Source organism: Rhinolophus sinicus, linkage group LG11 (assembly GCF_036562045.2).
Source record: "Rhinolophus sinicus isolate RSC01 linkage group LG11, ASM3656204v1, whole genome shotgun sequence".
Taxonomy (NCBI): Eukaryota; Metazoa; Chordata; class Mammalia; order Chiroptera; family Rhinolophidae; genus Rhinolophus; species Rhinolophus sinicus.
The window spans coordinates 32,566,990-32,579,077 of record NC_133760.1 but is presented as its reverse complement, the minus strand read 5'-3'; the positions used below and the strand labels follow the sequence as shown (position 1 = coordinate 32,579,077).

At 51.6% G+C, this 12,088-nt stretch overlaps 1 protein-coding gene across 6 annotated transcripts in view; it reads left to right on the top strand.

Moving 5' to 3' along the window:
- The window catches only part of PRMT7 (protein arginine methyltransferase 7), a 39,501-nt gene extending 27,720 nt beyond the window's left edge, over positions 1–11,781 (top strand). For all 6 annotated transcript variants that reach the window (XM_019756490.2, XM_019756442.2, XM_019756482.2 and 3 more), the window contains 8 exons: positions 788–871; positions 1,268–1,315; positions 3,395–3,484; positions 6,676–6,837; positions 7,935–8,009; positions 10,065–10,225; positions 11,224–11,320; positions 11,566–11,781. In XM_019756490.2, coding sequence (XP_019612049.2) covers positions 788–871; positions 1,268–1,315; positions 3,395–3,484; positions 6,676–6,837; positions 7,935–8,009; positions 10,065–10,225; positions 11,224–11,320; positions 11,566–11,745 — 897 coding nt within the window. In that variant the 3' untranslated portion in view covers positions 11,746–11,781. The remainder of the gene's footprint in view (positions 1–787; positions 872–1,267; positions 1,316–3,394; positions 3,485–6,675; positions 6,838–7,934; positions 8,010–10,064; positions 10,226–11,223; positions 11,321–11,565) is intronic.
- The last annotated feature ends 307 nt before the right edge of the window (positions 11,782–12,088 follow it).

Here is a 12,088-nt window from a genome sequence, read left to right as displayed (position 1 = left end):
CAGGCGGCGTCTGGGAGCCTGTTACTGGACTTCCTGGGGGCTCATTCTCTGCTCGCCCGTGAGATCCTCCAGCTGGAAGCCTCCCCGCGGCCCCTTCCTTTGTCCTGCTGGACACTTTGCCTTTGTGACCCCCAGCAATTCCTGTGGGTGATCCCAGTGGATCCAGCCACCCCATTCTTCCTTTCATCTGCTGCCTCCTTTCTAAAATTTTCTAGAATGTAAATCTGGTCATGTAACTTTCCTGCTTGAAAATGTTTGCTCCCTGCTGCCTATAGCAGGGGTCTCAGCCTGGGGACCACACACAGGGTTTGAAGCGGGGGGTCTCTTGAACCACTTGGAGTTGTATGCAGACATATGTGTGCACATCATGCGTTTTGGGGGGAGGGAGGATCCCAAGCATCCTCAGTTTCTCTCAGAGAGATCTGTGCCCCATAAAGACATCCCTGCTTTTGGTGAGTCACTCAGCAGGCCCACCGCTGTCTGCATGGACTGTGAGGTGGCCAGTGGCAAATGGGACAGGCCATCAGCTGGGCCTTCTAGGACAGCTTGAGAAGGGGCTTTCCTGACAGTGGTGTCTGAGTGGGTGGGCATGTTGGCGGATGGGGGCTGGCTACCGCCTGGGCCTGGGGGCAACATGACCGGTGCGGGAGGATGGGGTGAGGAGGAGATCAGACTGAATGATCACGGAGTAGGGTCAGGAGAAGGGAAGCAATTCTGTCCATTTGCCAACAAGAATTTCTTGATACACTGGAAGAAAACTTGTGCTGAACTTGCTTTTTTCTGGCAGGTGCTGAAGCCAGACAGTGTGTGCCTATGTGTCAGTGACGGCAGTCTGCTCTGCATGCTGGTTCATCACCTTGGGGCAGAGCAGGTATTGGACACGTGCCCTTCTGCCAGCTTCCTGAGGGCAGCTCTTGAGCTAGGGTGTCATGTGGTCCGGGTACACAGTTCTGTCACTAAAGCTCTTTGCAAGTGTGGCTGCCATGTATGTGATGTGCTTGGTTTAGAGATTTAGGGGTTTATTGCTTGTGTGTGCAAGCAGGAGTCAGGCTGTAGCATTGCCCTGGAGCTGCAGCTCTGGTGTCTGAGCCGGCCACCTTGCTGGGGTCTGTGCAGAGTGTGGGTGCTGTCCCGGTGGGTAGTAAGTAGGGGTGGAGGTGGTTAGGTGGTGCCCTCTGCCTTGGAGTGATCTAGTTGTATTTCACCCTTTAATTTCTTTCTTTGGTAAGTGAGTGTTCTACAACTAATAGCATGCTATTCTCTCTAGGTATTTACAATAGAGAGTTCAGCAGCTTCTCACAGACTGATGAAAAAAGTAAGTGGTAATTGTTGTTACTGAAATAATGAGAGAATCTGGGGGGCCTGCCTTCCGGAGTCTAGGACTTAGCGCTTTGAAGCAGTGTCAGTACCAAGGGGACTGGGACAAGTAGCAGCTGCTAGTGAGAGCTCTCACCTTGAGAGCTGGCCTGGAGGTCTTCTAGGGCTGTCACTGAATAAAATCAGGTTTTGTTTAGACTCCACTTTGTTTTTTGGCTTAAGAAGTATAGGCTTTTCTTTTCACTTCACACGAAACTAAAAAAATTTTTTGCAGTGATACATCTGAGTGTATGATTTGTTTTCTGGGCCCAAGGAGTCATTATTCACAGGTTGGCCTGCCTGGTGGGTTCTGTGACGGTATCTCTTCCTGGCCAGTGATTCATTTTGGTTTCCTCTCTGAAGGATGACCCCCTGCCCCCAGAACTACAAGCCTGTCGATGTGCCTATGTCATGCAGAGTCTCAGCTCCCACTCCCCACACAAGAACGCAGGATATGTTGAGGCCAAAAAGGAACACCCATGGAGCCATGGATAGGGGGTTCATACCACTATATTCTCGCTGGCGGCTGGTCGAGACACAAAAGCAAACATCTGCCAGTACCCCAATGCAGGGTCTTCCTGCACCCGTCTCTCTGGAGGCTGGGTGAGTGTGGGGACAGAGCCCCAGAGAGTAGTTTACAGGCTCTCAGCCTCACGTGAAGGGGTACTGGCTCGGGTGGTGAATGGCCGTCGGCTGTGGCCGGTTAGCCAATTGGCCGCTGGTATAACTGCTGCAACTACGGAGGGCCGAGGAGAGCGGAAGAGGAGAGCCGAGAGAGAGGAACAGAGGAGAGAGTGGAGGAGAGTCGTCAGTCGGTCGGTTGGCGGAAAGGCGGACGGCAGGTCACGCGTCCGGTGGGCCCAGCCTCCAGTGAGACCGTGGTGGTATGGCTCCCCTACCTATGGCTCCGTGGGTGTTCCTTTTCGGCTTCACCATATCCTGCGTTCTTGTGTGGGGAGCGGGAGCAGAGACCCCGCAGGCTGCCCCGCCTGAAAGATGGCGCGGCGAGAAGGCCTCTGCGCACGACAAATGGCGCAGCGAGCAGGGTCTCCCGCACGACAAATGGCGCAGCGAGCAGGGTCTCCCGCACGACAGTGAGACACAGGAAGCAGGATCAACATGATCCGCAATCCACAATCCGCACTTGCTAGCCGCACTTGCTAGCCACAATCCGCTGTCCGCTTCTCTGCCAACCAACCAACCAACCCCCTTGCCAGCATAACCATGGCATTTATGTCAGTGGCCAATAGCTAACTGGTTACAGCTGATGGCCATCCACCTGAGCAGCACCTTTCTACATGAAGTCGAAAGCCTGGAAACTGCTCTCCTGGCTCTGTCTCCACAGCCTACAAGAGAAGTTTCTGTTACAACATTTTGCTAGTGATCTCACCCTTGGTGTATCGGATGCCCCTGGAGTGGAGAATTTCCACAAAGCAAATAAAAGTGGTGCTCTAGAACTATTTGGCCAATGTGGGGACTGAGTCCCAGAGAGCAGTTTCCAGGCTTTCACCTCACGTGGAAAGGTGCTGGCTCGGTTATTAGATGGCCATCAGCTGTCATCAGATGGCCATCAGCTGTGGCTGGGTGGCCATCAGCTGTTACCGGTTAGCCATTAGCCACTAATATAACTGCCATGGCTATGCGAGGGCGTTGGTTGGTTGATTGGCAGAGAAACGGACGGCAGATTGCGGCTAGCAAGTGGGTTTAGCAAGTGTGGATGGCGGATTGCAGATCATGTGGATTCTACTTCCTGTGTCTCGCCCAGCCACCAGTGAGATGGGGGTGCAGGAAGACCCTGCATTGGGGTACTGGCAGATGTTTGCTTTTGTGTCTCGACCAGCCGCCAGCGAGAGTATAGTGGTATGAACCCCGATCCATGGCTCCATGGGTGTTCCTTTTTGGCCTCACCATGTCCTGCGTTCTTGTGCGGGGAGCGGGAGCTGAGACCCTGCAGGACAGCCAGAAAGCTACAGACAGATAAAGCAACTTTGAGATGTTTTTTTCTTGACAAAAGTAATACTTACTGTGTCTCTCTAAGATTTTCAAGGCTAACCACTTGGAAGATAAAATTAAGGTAATAGAGAAACGGCCTGAATTGTTAACATCTGCAGACTTGGAGGGTAAAAAGGTGAGTAGCATGAGCTCTGTATTTGCACTGCGCAGTACAGCACGGAGATGGCGGAGCTCCCCCTCTCTTCTCTGGGTGTCACTGCGGGTCCCATTCGGAGCTCACCAGCTGAGAACTCGCCTGGGGTGAGGGTTTGCAGAGATGCGTGATGAGCACATACTTGCATGACTCTGAACTCGGGCGAATCTCTGCTCCTTCAAGTGAAGGCAGGACAGCTCTGCTGACATTAGCAGCATATTGTGTCCCGTCTCCCCTTCAAGCACTCCTGTCTTCGCTTCACCTTCCTGTCCACTTCCTCCTGCCTCAGTTGGTCTCAGTCCCCAGTGCTCGCCTTGGCAACTGCCCCACCTCTTAGTAATCTCGTGGTTACTCACTACAGCCTCCCTGCAGGCTTCGTCTCAGCTGCCCTGAGGCCCTTATGACCCAGGGGCCCCCTCTCTCCTTAGCTTCTTTTTAGGTTTTTAAGAGACTGCCTTTTCTAGGTTTCCTCTTTTCTGGCTGCTCCTCCTCGGTCCTTCATGGGTTCTTCTTCACTTGGTCCCTAGGGGTGTTTCTTGGAGCCACCTCCTCGTCCATCCTCTCCTCTCCCGTTGTGTCTCCTCTCCAGTGGTCACATCCCTTCTCATACGGGAATCCATGCCCAACAAAGCTGTGTCTGCAAATCGCATGTGTCCAACTGCCAATTGGACATCTTTCCTCACATATCCATCACATAGGCCCTTCAAGCTCCAACCTGTCATCTTGTCAACTTTTTAAAAGTTTTATTGAAATGTAATCGATGTTCCATAAAATTAACCCATTTTAAGCATACAATTCAATTATTTTTTTTAGTAAATTTATAGAGTTGTACAACCATCACACAATCTAGTTTTGTAACATTTCCATCACCAAGGTCCCCATCACTAGGTCCCCATCACTGATCTGGTTTCTGTCTATAAATTTGTCTTTTCTGGCATTTCATATAAGTGGACTATTACAGTGTATGGTCTTTTGGGTGCGGCTTCTTTCAGTGGGCATGTCTTTGAGGTTCATCCATGTTGTAGAATGTATCAGTATTTTGTTCCTTTTTAATGCTGACTGGTATTTCATTGTACGACTATGTTATAATTTGTGTATCCACCGTTGGTGAGTATTTGGATTGTTTCCAGTTTGGGGCTTTTATGAATAACGCTGCTGTGAACACTGTGTCTCAGTCTTTGTGAGAATGTTTTCAGTCTCTGAGGTACCTGCTTAGGCTCAGAATTGCTGGGTTGTGTGGTATTTTTGTTTAACTCTTTAAGAAACTGCTAAACTTGTCCGAAGTGGCTGTACTATTTTATACTCCACAGACATCTCTGTGTCTTTACCAATACTGGTTATTGTCTGTCCTTTTATTATAGCCATTAGCAGGTGTGTAGTGATGTCTCCTAGTTTTGATTTGTATTTGCCTACCGACTAATGATGTTGAACACCTTTTCAGGTGCTCATTAGCTATTCTGTGTCTTATTTAGTGAAATATTATTCAAGTCTTTTGCCCGTTCCCCACCCCATGCCTTTTTTTAAGAACAGATTTTTTGAGAGTTAATTTACATTCCATATAATTCACCCATTCAAAATGTACAATTCAGTGATTTATTTTATTCATAAGGTTGTACAACCTTCACGCCAGTCAATTTTAGGACGTTTTCATCCCCTGAAAAGAAACCCCATACCCATTCGCAGTTATTCCCCATTTGCTGCCAATCCTTCCAGCCCTCGGCAACCACTGATCTACTTTTTGTCTGTATGGATTTGCCAATTCCGGACATTTCATATAAATGGAATCATGCAATCTGTGGTCCCTGTAGCATAAATCGATACTTCATTTCTTTTTACTGCTGAATCATCTGCTGTGTGGTATGGGAAATACCACATTGTATTTAGTTCTTTATCAGTTGATGGACATTTGTGTTATTTCTATTTTTCAGCTACTATGAATGATACTGCTGTGAGCATTCACGTACAAATTGCTCTTTTTTGCCCTCTTAAATGAGGATTAAAAAGATACTTAAATTCTGTAAACCATTGATAAGGGGCACTGGCTAGACTCCAGATGTCTGGGTAGTGAATAGAAGTGGTGAGAGTGGGCATTCTTGGCCTTGTTTCCGATGTTGAGGGGTGGGGAATACGCAAGACCAACTCTTTTCTGTCTTCAGTGTCTTCCTCCTGTGTCTCTGTCACTTCAGCCAGAAACCTAGGTGTCATCTCACACTGGACCCTTTGTGATGCCCATCTGCTTGCGTCTGGCCCTGGGAGCTGTCTGCTCAGCATCTGCCATGTCTTGGTCTCCTCCCTTTTGCACACTCCCTGCTCCTTTTAGTACCCAACCTCCTGTCCCTGCTCCACCTGCAGGTGGTGTCCTCACATACTTCAAGGTCATCAGAGGGCTCGTTCTAAAACACATGTGTCTCTAATTAAAGCTTTTAGTGACCCCACTTGCCTCCAGGCAGAGTCCAGTCCCCTTAGGCTGGCATCAGTTGCCTTTGGGTAACCTGGCTCCTCTCCTCCTCTCTGGCCTCACCCTTTACCATCCTGCCCTGCGTGCTCATCTGCCGAGCTCCTGAGAGAGCCTTGCTGTCCCACCCACGCTCGTGCCTCTGCCCATCCCTTTGTCTGGAATCCCCTCTCTTCTGCTTTTCGGACTCCTATTCACGTATCTGTTCATTGACTCAGCACACGTTTACTGACCATCTGCTCTGGGCCAGGCGCTTTGCTGGCTGCTGGGGATACTGTGCTGCCAGCGTCCCCACTTCTGTGGTGCTCAGAGCCTCGTGAGGGAGACAGTTAGATGAGCATGAGAATCACTTGTGACGAGAAGCTTTGAGGGGGGATTTACAGGGCCATCCTGGAAGCCCTTCCTGGTGCTGTTCCCTCCGGGGTCTTCCACAGGCCCCTCCTTGCTTCTGTCAAAGTTCATTGCTCTCTGCAAGGACAGCCCCCAGCCTCGTCTGCTCCCTCTTTCACTTTGCACTCCTGAGGGCAGGACTGGTGTCTTTTTCTCATCTTTATATCTTCGCACAGGTGCAGACCTGGCATTCTTGTTTGTTGACCGACTGAGTGAGTGCGTGAGTGGCCTCCTAACTTCCTTGTACCCGTGAAACTTGTGACTTGTCCTTTACTCTTCAGACAAATTCTTCTGATGCCTTGGTTCTGCTTCTTGCTCTGATCGCCAGGTCTCTGTCCTCCTGGGTGAACCATTCTTCGCCACCAGCCTGTTGCCATGGCACAACTTGTACTTCTGGTATGTGCGGACTGCCGTGGACCAGCACCTCGCGCCTGGCGCCGTGGTGATGCCCCAGGCGGCCTCACTGCACGCTGTGGTCGTGGAGTTCAGGGTAGGCCACCCAGAGGTTTTCACAGAAGGGGCGGGGGGCGGACTTTGTTTTCTTGCAGAAACCTTGGGTACAGATGGAGCAAATCAGGTCTTTGTGATTTGGGTTTCTGGTTTTATGTATTAGCACACCACAGGGTTGAATAGAAGAGGCTTATCTTTTAAATTTGACACATGAAATGGAATTGGCTATGTGTTGTCACTTTACAATATGGCTTATCAGAATAATTAAAATATATAAATTAAGAGTTTCAGAAGACATGCTGTGCAGCTTGCTCTGCTCTCATTAAGAGCCACGGCTCCAGTTAAAAGCGTTTTGAGATGGGAGAGTCAGCTTCTTTATGCAAGAAAAAATTGAAAAGCTTCATTTTCATTTTCTCATCAAAGCAGAACCACAGTCACAAAGTCATTTTGAGAAAGGCAGTTTTTCATTAAAAGGATTTTGAAATGCTTCACCCTGAAATGTAGAGTGAACCTCATTTGATATTATTTTGATCTGACTGGCCCTGTCCATTGGTACCGTAGCGGCCCCATCACTTATTTTCTGGCCATTTCTTCTGCTGTTTATTTACCTGATGAGATTTCCACATTTATTCCGGTTTTCGTGGCCAAAGAGGGACCATGGAGAAGCACACTTGTTTCCAGGCACATGTCCAGGAGGCAGGATGCCAAGTTGACTGGCCTGCGTGCTTCTGGTCCCCTCCCTGCCATCACCCTACTCTCTGTTTATAGGCGCAGCATTGAGAACTGGGTTATAGATTCTTCCTAAAGAAAATGGGGTTAGGTTGGACAGGAAGTGAGAACCCCAGCCTGGTAGCTTTTGTCCCTTTATAGGAGAAGACGTGGGGGTCATGTGTGACTTGCAAGAGTCACACAACTGTCCTGAATTTTTGGTATCTCTGAGTCCCTTCAACCTTGGGGGTCTCTTCTAGGCATGTGGGATCAGTGAGCTGGTCCTCAGATCTGGGGCTGGGACCACTCCAGCTCGACCCCACTAACCCTTCTTGATCTTGTTGTCATACTTCCCTGTGGCCCGGGTGGGTGTGGACATCAGTGTGCCCTGGTGGGTGGGTGTGGACGGGGTCTGTGTCTTCCTCACAGGACCTGTGGCGGGTCCGGAGCCCCTGTGGTGACTGCGAAGGCTTTGACGTACACATCATGGATGACATGATCAAGGTAGGTGGGGCCACAGTTCCCACCCATGGTGTCCCACCCACCTTCTCCACATGGCCACAGACCTGTGACAGGGACCTCTGGCTTCCATGGAGAGACCTGGGTTGGGTTGTGCGAGCAGCATGCGGAGAGCTCTTCTGTTGGGGGCAGCAAGAGCTGGTGTATCTGTTCTACTTGGTTCACCATGAGCATGAGTTTGAGAACCATTGTGTCTCAAATTCCTGTTCTTGGCCCTGACCTGTAACCCCTGAAATCAGAATCTCAGAATGGGGCCTGTCTGTCACCACGCCACTGAAACTACTCCTGCCAGTGTCAGCAGCCTTTTTAGAAGGCAGTTTGGTAACCTTCTGAGGCAGCCATTTTCATTTTGGAGACTCCTGGAGAGGGAGTCCCCATGCTAGAGCACGGGGAGGGATGTGCAAGGAGGGTCCTGCAGGGCTGTTTGTACGTCAGTAGAGGATGGAGTCAGCTGTGAGGGTCTGCATTCCCCAGAACCAAGGGATGTCATGAAAGTGCCAGTGATGTTTGGGTCTGTGAGGATTGCAGTAGAGTCATGATACATCCCTGTGAGAGGGCCGGGCAAGGAACAGGACCCCATCCTCTGTGTTAAGAAAATTCACATAGACGCACAGGGAAAAGGGGTGGAATAGTGGTCACCAGAATGTTGTATGATTAGGAAGCAGTTAACTTTTTCTCCTTTTGCTTATCTTTCTGTTCACATTTTTCTACAGTGATTGTGGATTGCCTGTGTAAACATTTTTTAAAGTAAATAAATCCAATGGATATTTTCAGTTCTCATCTTACCTGCCCTGCACAGCTGACCGCTGACTATTCCATGCTTCTCGAAATCTCCTTTTTGCTGAGTCACCACACTAGCTCCCTCTGGCCACTCCCTAGGCTCCTTCTTGGACTCTCCCATCCTTCCCATCCCCTAAGGTGTCATGTGTTCTAGGTCTCCCACAGGCCCCTGCCCTTACTGTCCCCTCTCTGTTGCTGGCCAATGTCTACATCTGTCCTGAGCTCAAACAAACCAAATAATAAGAGTGGTGGACACTCCACTGAGATGTCCCAGGCGCTCTGACCTTGATGCTTCCAAATCTATGTGCTCTTCCCTCACCCCAGCCTGGCTTCTTCCAGTGTTCCTGTCCTAGGCCTGCCACCATGTCATCCCCAAATGCTCAGGGCCTGGGTGTCCCCCCAGGCAAGTCCTCACCTTCACTTGCAGTTGGTCGTCAGGTTCCATAACCATCATGTCATCAGTTTTCTTCCCCTGCTGCTGCTCTTCCGGTCTGGGTCTCTTCGTCTCTTGCCTGTGACCATCCAGCCTCCTGCCTCCTGCTTGGCCATCCTCCACATGGAGCCCAAGTAAACCTGCAGATTCTGAGTCTAGCTCTCTGTTGCCTTCAGGAAAACCCTGTGAGGCTTCCTGCCCACCTCCCCCTGCCGAGCCGCCCCTGCAGTCACTGGCCCCTGCCACTCAGCCATCTCTGGGCTGCTTTCTGTGCCCTCTCTCTGCTCAGCTTTGTCCATTGTCCTTGCTGCTGACTCCTGTGAGACCTTCAGGGGGCAGCCCAGAGGTTACCCCTCCAGACAGCTTTCTCGCCCAGCCCCATGCCTGCAGGAGATCCGTGCTCCCGGGGCACCAAGATTGCTCGTCTCTGCATTGTCTCCCTCTAGACTGGGAGCCTTGTGTGGTGGTGATCTGGCAGCGATAGTGCTCAGCAAGGATCACCCAACGGGCAAGTCTCCAAGCACCAGGTGTCCTCACAGTAGTTCGTGAGATGGGCAGTGTCATCTCATTTTAGAAAGGGAGGAAATGAGGCTTAGAGAGGTGAAGTGACTTGCCGGGGATATGGCTTGTAAGTGGCAGCAGAAAACAGAGATGTCAGCTGCTCAAGGACCCACTGCCCCTTGTAACTGTGGCAGTTACCCTGAGGGACCTGGGCAGTGGAGATGAGGGGCCACTGGCATAGACCCTGGAGATGGGGACATGAGCCCCTGTCCCCTGGGCCTCCCAGTTCTGTCTGTGCAGACCCCTGAATCCCCTTCCTTTCTCAGCATGCCCTGGACTTCAGGGAGAGCAAGGAAGCCGAGCCCCACCCGCTATGGGAGTACCCATGCCGCAGCCTCTCTGAACCCCAGCAGATCCTGACCTTTGATTTTCAGCAGCCAGTTCCCCCACAGGTTCTCCATGCTGAGGGCTCAATTAAGCTTAGGAGGTGAGTGGTGCCTCCTGGCGGGGGTGGGTGGGCAGGGCCATGGAGGAAGGAAGTGGTCGGGGACCCTGCTTTCTGTCTAGTTGTTACTGCCCAAGTGGCTAGCCACTTACTTTGGCCACTTTCACATGGGTAGGATGGCCCGCCTTGTCTCAACTTTGCCCTTCCTGGTCTGAAGTGGTCGTGACTGTATAGTGGGTCCCCACAGCCTCTGGGTGTGTGTCGGTGGGGGGCAGAGCCAGAGTGGGCTTTGCTCTTCCCCCCACAGCTGAGGCTCCCTTTGAGCTAAGCAGCATGTTGGATCACAGCTGCAGAGAAATGTGAATTTGGTTGCTATAGTTACCCATTGGACCATTTTCTTGAGCTCTTGGGAATTAAAGCAGGCTAGGAATTAGCGAGGCAAGGTCAGGCTCATCCAGCTCCAACTCCCTTCATGGGGAAGAGCTGCTACTTCCCGAAGAAAGAGTGCCTTCTAACTGTGTGGCGGCCCTGAGCCCAGAGCTCCTCCTTTGACAAGGGGGAGGCAGGGCAGATACCCGTCTGCCTGCCAGCCAAAGTATCTGGGAGGGGTCTTCCAGCCTTTGGAGCCAGGGCTATGCTCTGAGCCTCCTGGACCAAGCCTTCTGCTACTTTAGGCCGAGGAGGCAGGTCCTATGGCTGAGTTGGTGCTGCCCCGCGGTTACTCTTGAGTGCTTGGCCAGGCTGTGAGGAGCCAGTGGGGCTTTGGGTTGTGGCTCTTCTTGCTCTGCATTTTATTAGGTTGGTACCAAAGTAATTGTGGTTTTTACAATTATTTTTGACCTTTTAAGCTGCAATTACTTTTGCACCAATCTAATACCAAGTGGCCTTTAATCAGGTGGAGTGTTAGGAAGGTCCTGACTGGGCAGAATGGAAGTGGGGAAGACCAGAATTTTCTGGAGAGTGGAAGGGGAGCCATGGCTGTGCCTGCCCATGTCTCATGATGTTGTTGGCCCAACATCCCCTCACACACACTTTCACAGGCCAGGGAGGAGCCACGGGGCCGTCCTGTGGATGGAATACCACCTGACCCCAGATAGCACGGTCAGCACCGGCCTCCTGAAGCCTGCAGACGACAAGGTAGTGCTGTGCGCATGGCCCCCCGGGCTGCTTGGCCCTGAGCAGGTGCTGCTGGGGGAGGCCATGTTACCCGATGTGCTCTGGCTGTTCTCGGCGTGCGTTCAGCCAGATGGTAACCCCTTAGTGGCCATGGGAACCTGGCCCTGAGCAGCGGCTTCCCGCTTCGAGATGCCTAGGAGGGAGGCTGACCAGGAGGGGTCTTGGCTTCCAGGAGCCCTCACTGCTTTCTGCTGCTCCTCCTGCAGGAGGACTGTTGCTGGAACCCACACTGCAAGCAGGCCGTGTACTTCTTCAGCACCACGCTGGACCCCAGAGCGTCACTGGGCAGCCCTCAGACAGTCAGCTATGTCGTGGAGTTCCATCCCCGCACTGGAGCTGTCACCATGGATTTCACGCTCTCAGATGCCCTGGGCAATGGGCACTGACCCTCACTTGTTGAGAAATAAAGTGGCCCGAAAGGCTCCAGGCTCTGAATGGTGTGACTTTCTGGGAAGGAAGGTGAAGGCACCTCTCTTTTCAGGGCTGGGCTTGGCCTCTGGATGCAGAGACCTCTTCCTTTGCATTTTTGCACTGTCGGCTCCTTACTCCTGGTGTGGTGGGCAACATGGGCTGCTGGATGAATTTGGAGCCTAGGAGGGGCCAGGGAGCAGGGGTTCTGAAGTGCTCAGAAAGCCCTAAAGCTTCAGAACCACTGCTCAGGGCTGCATGGTGCCAGGCCATCGTGGTTGCTGGCCCGGCTTGTGCACTGGGAACTTCTGCCTGGCTCCA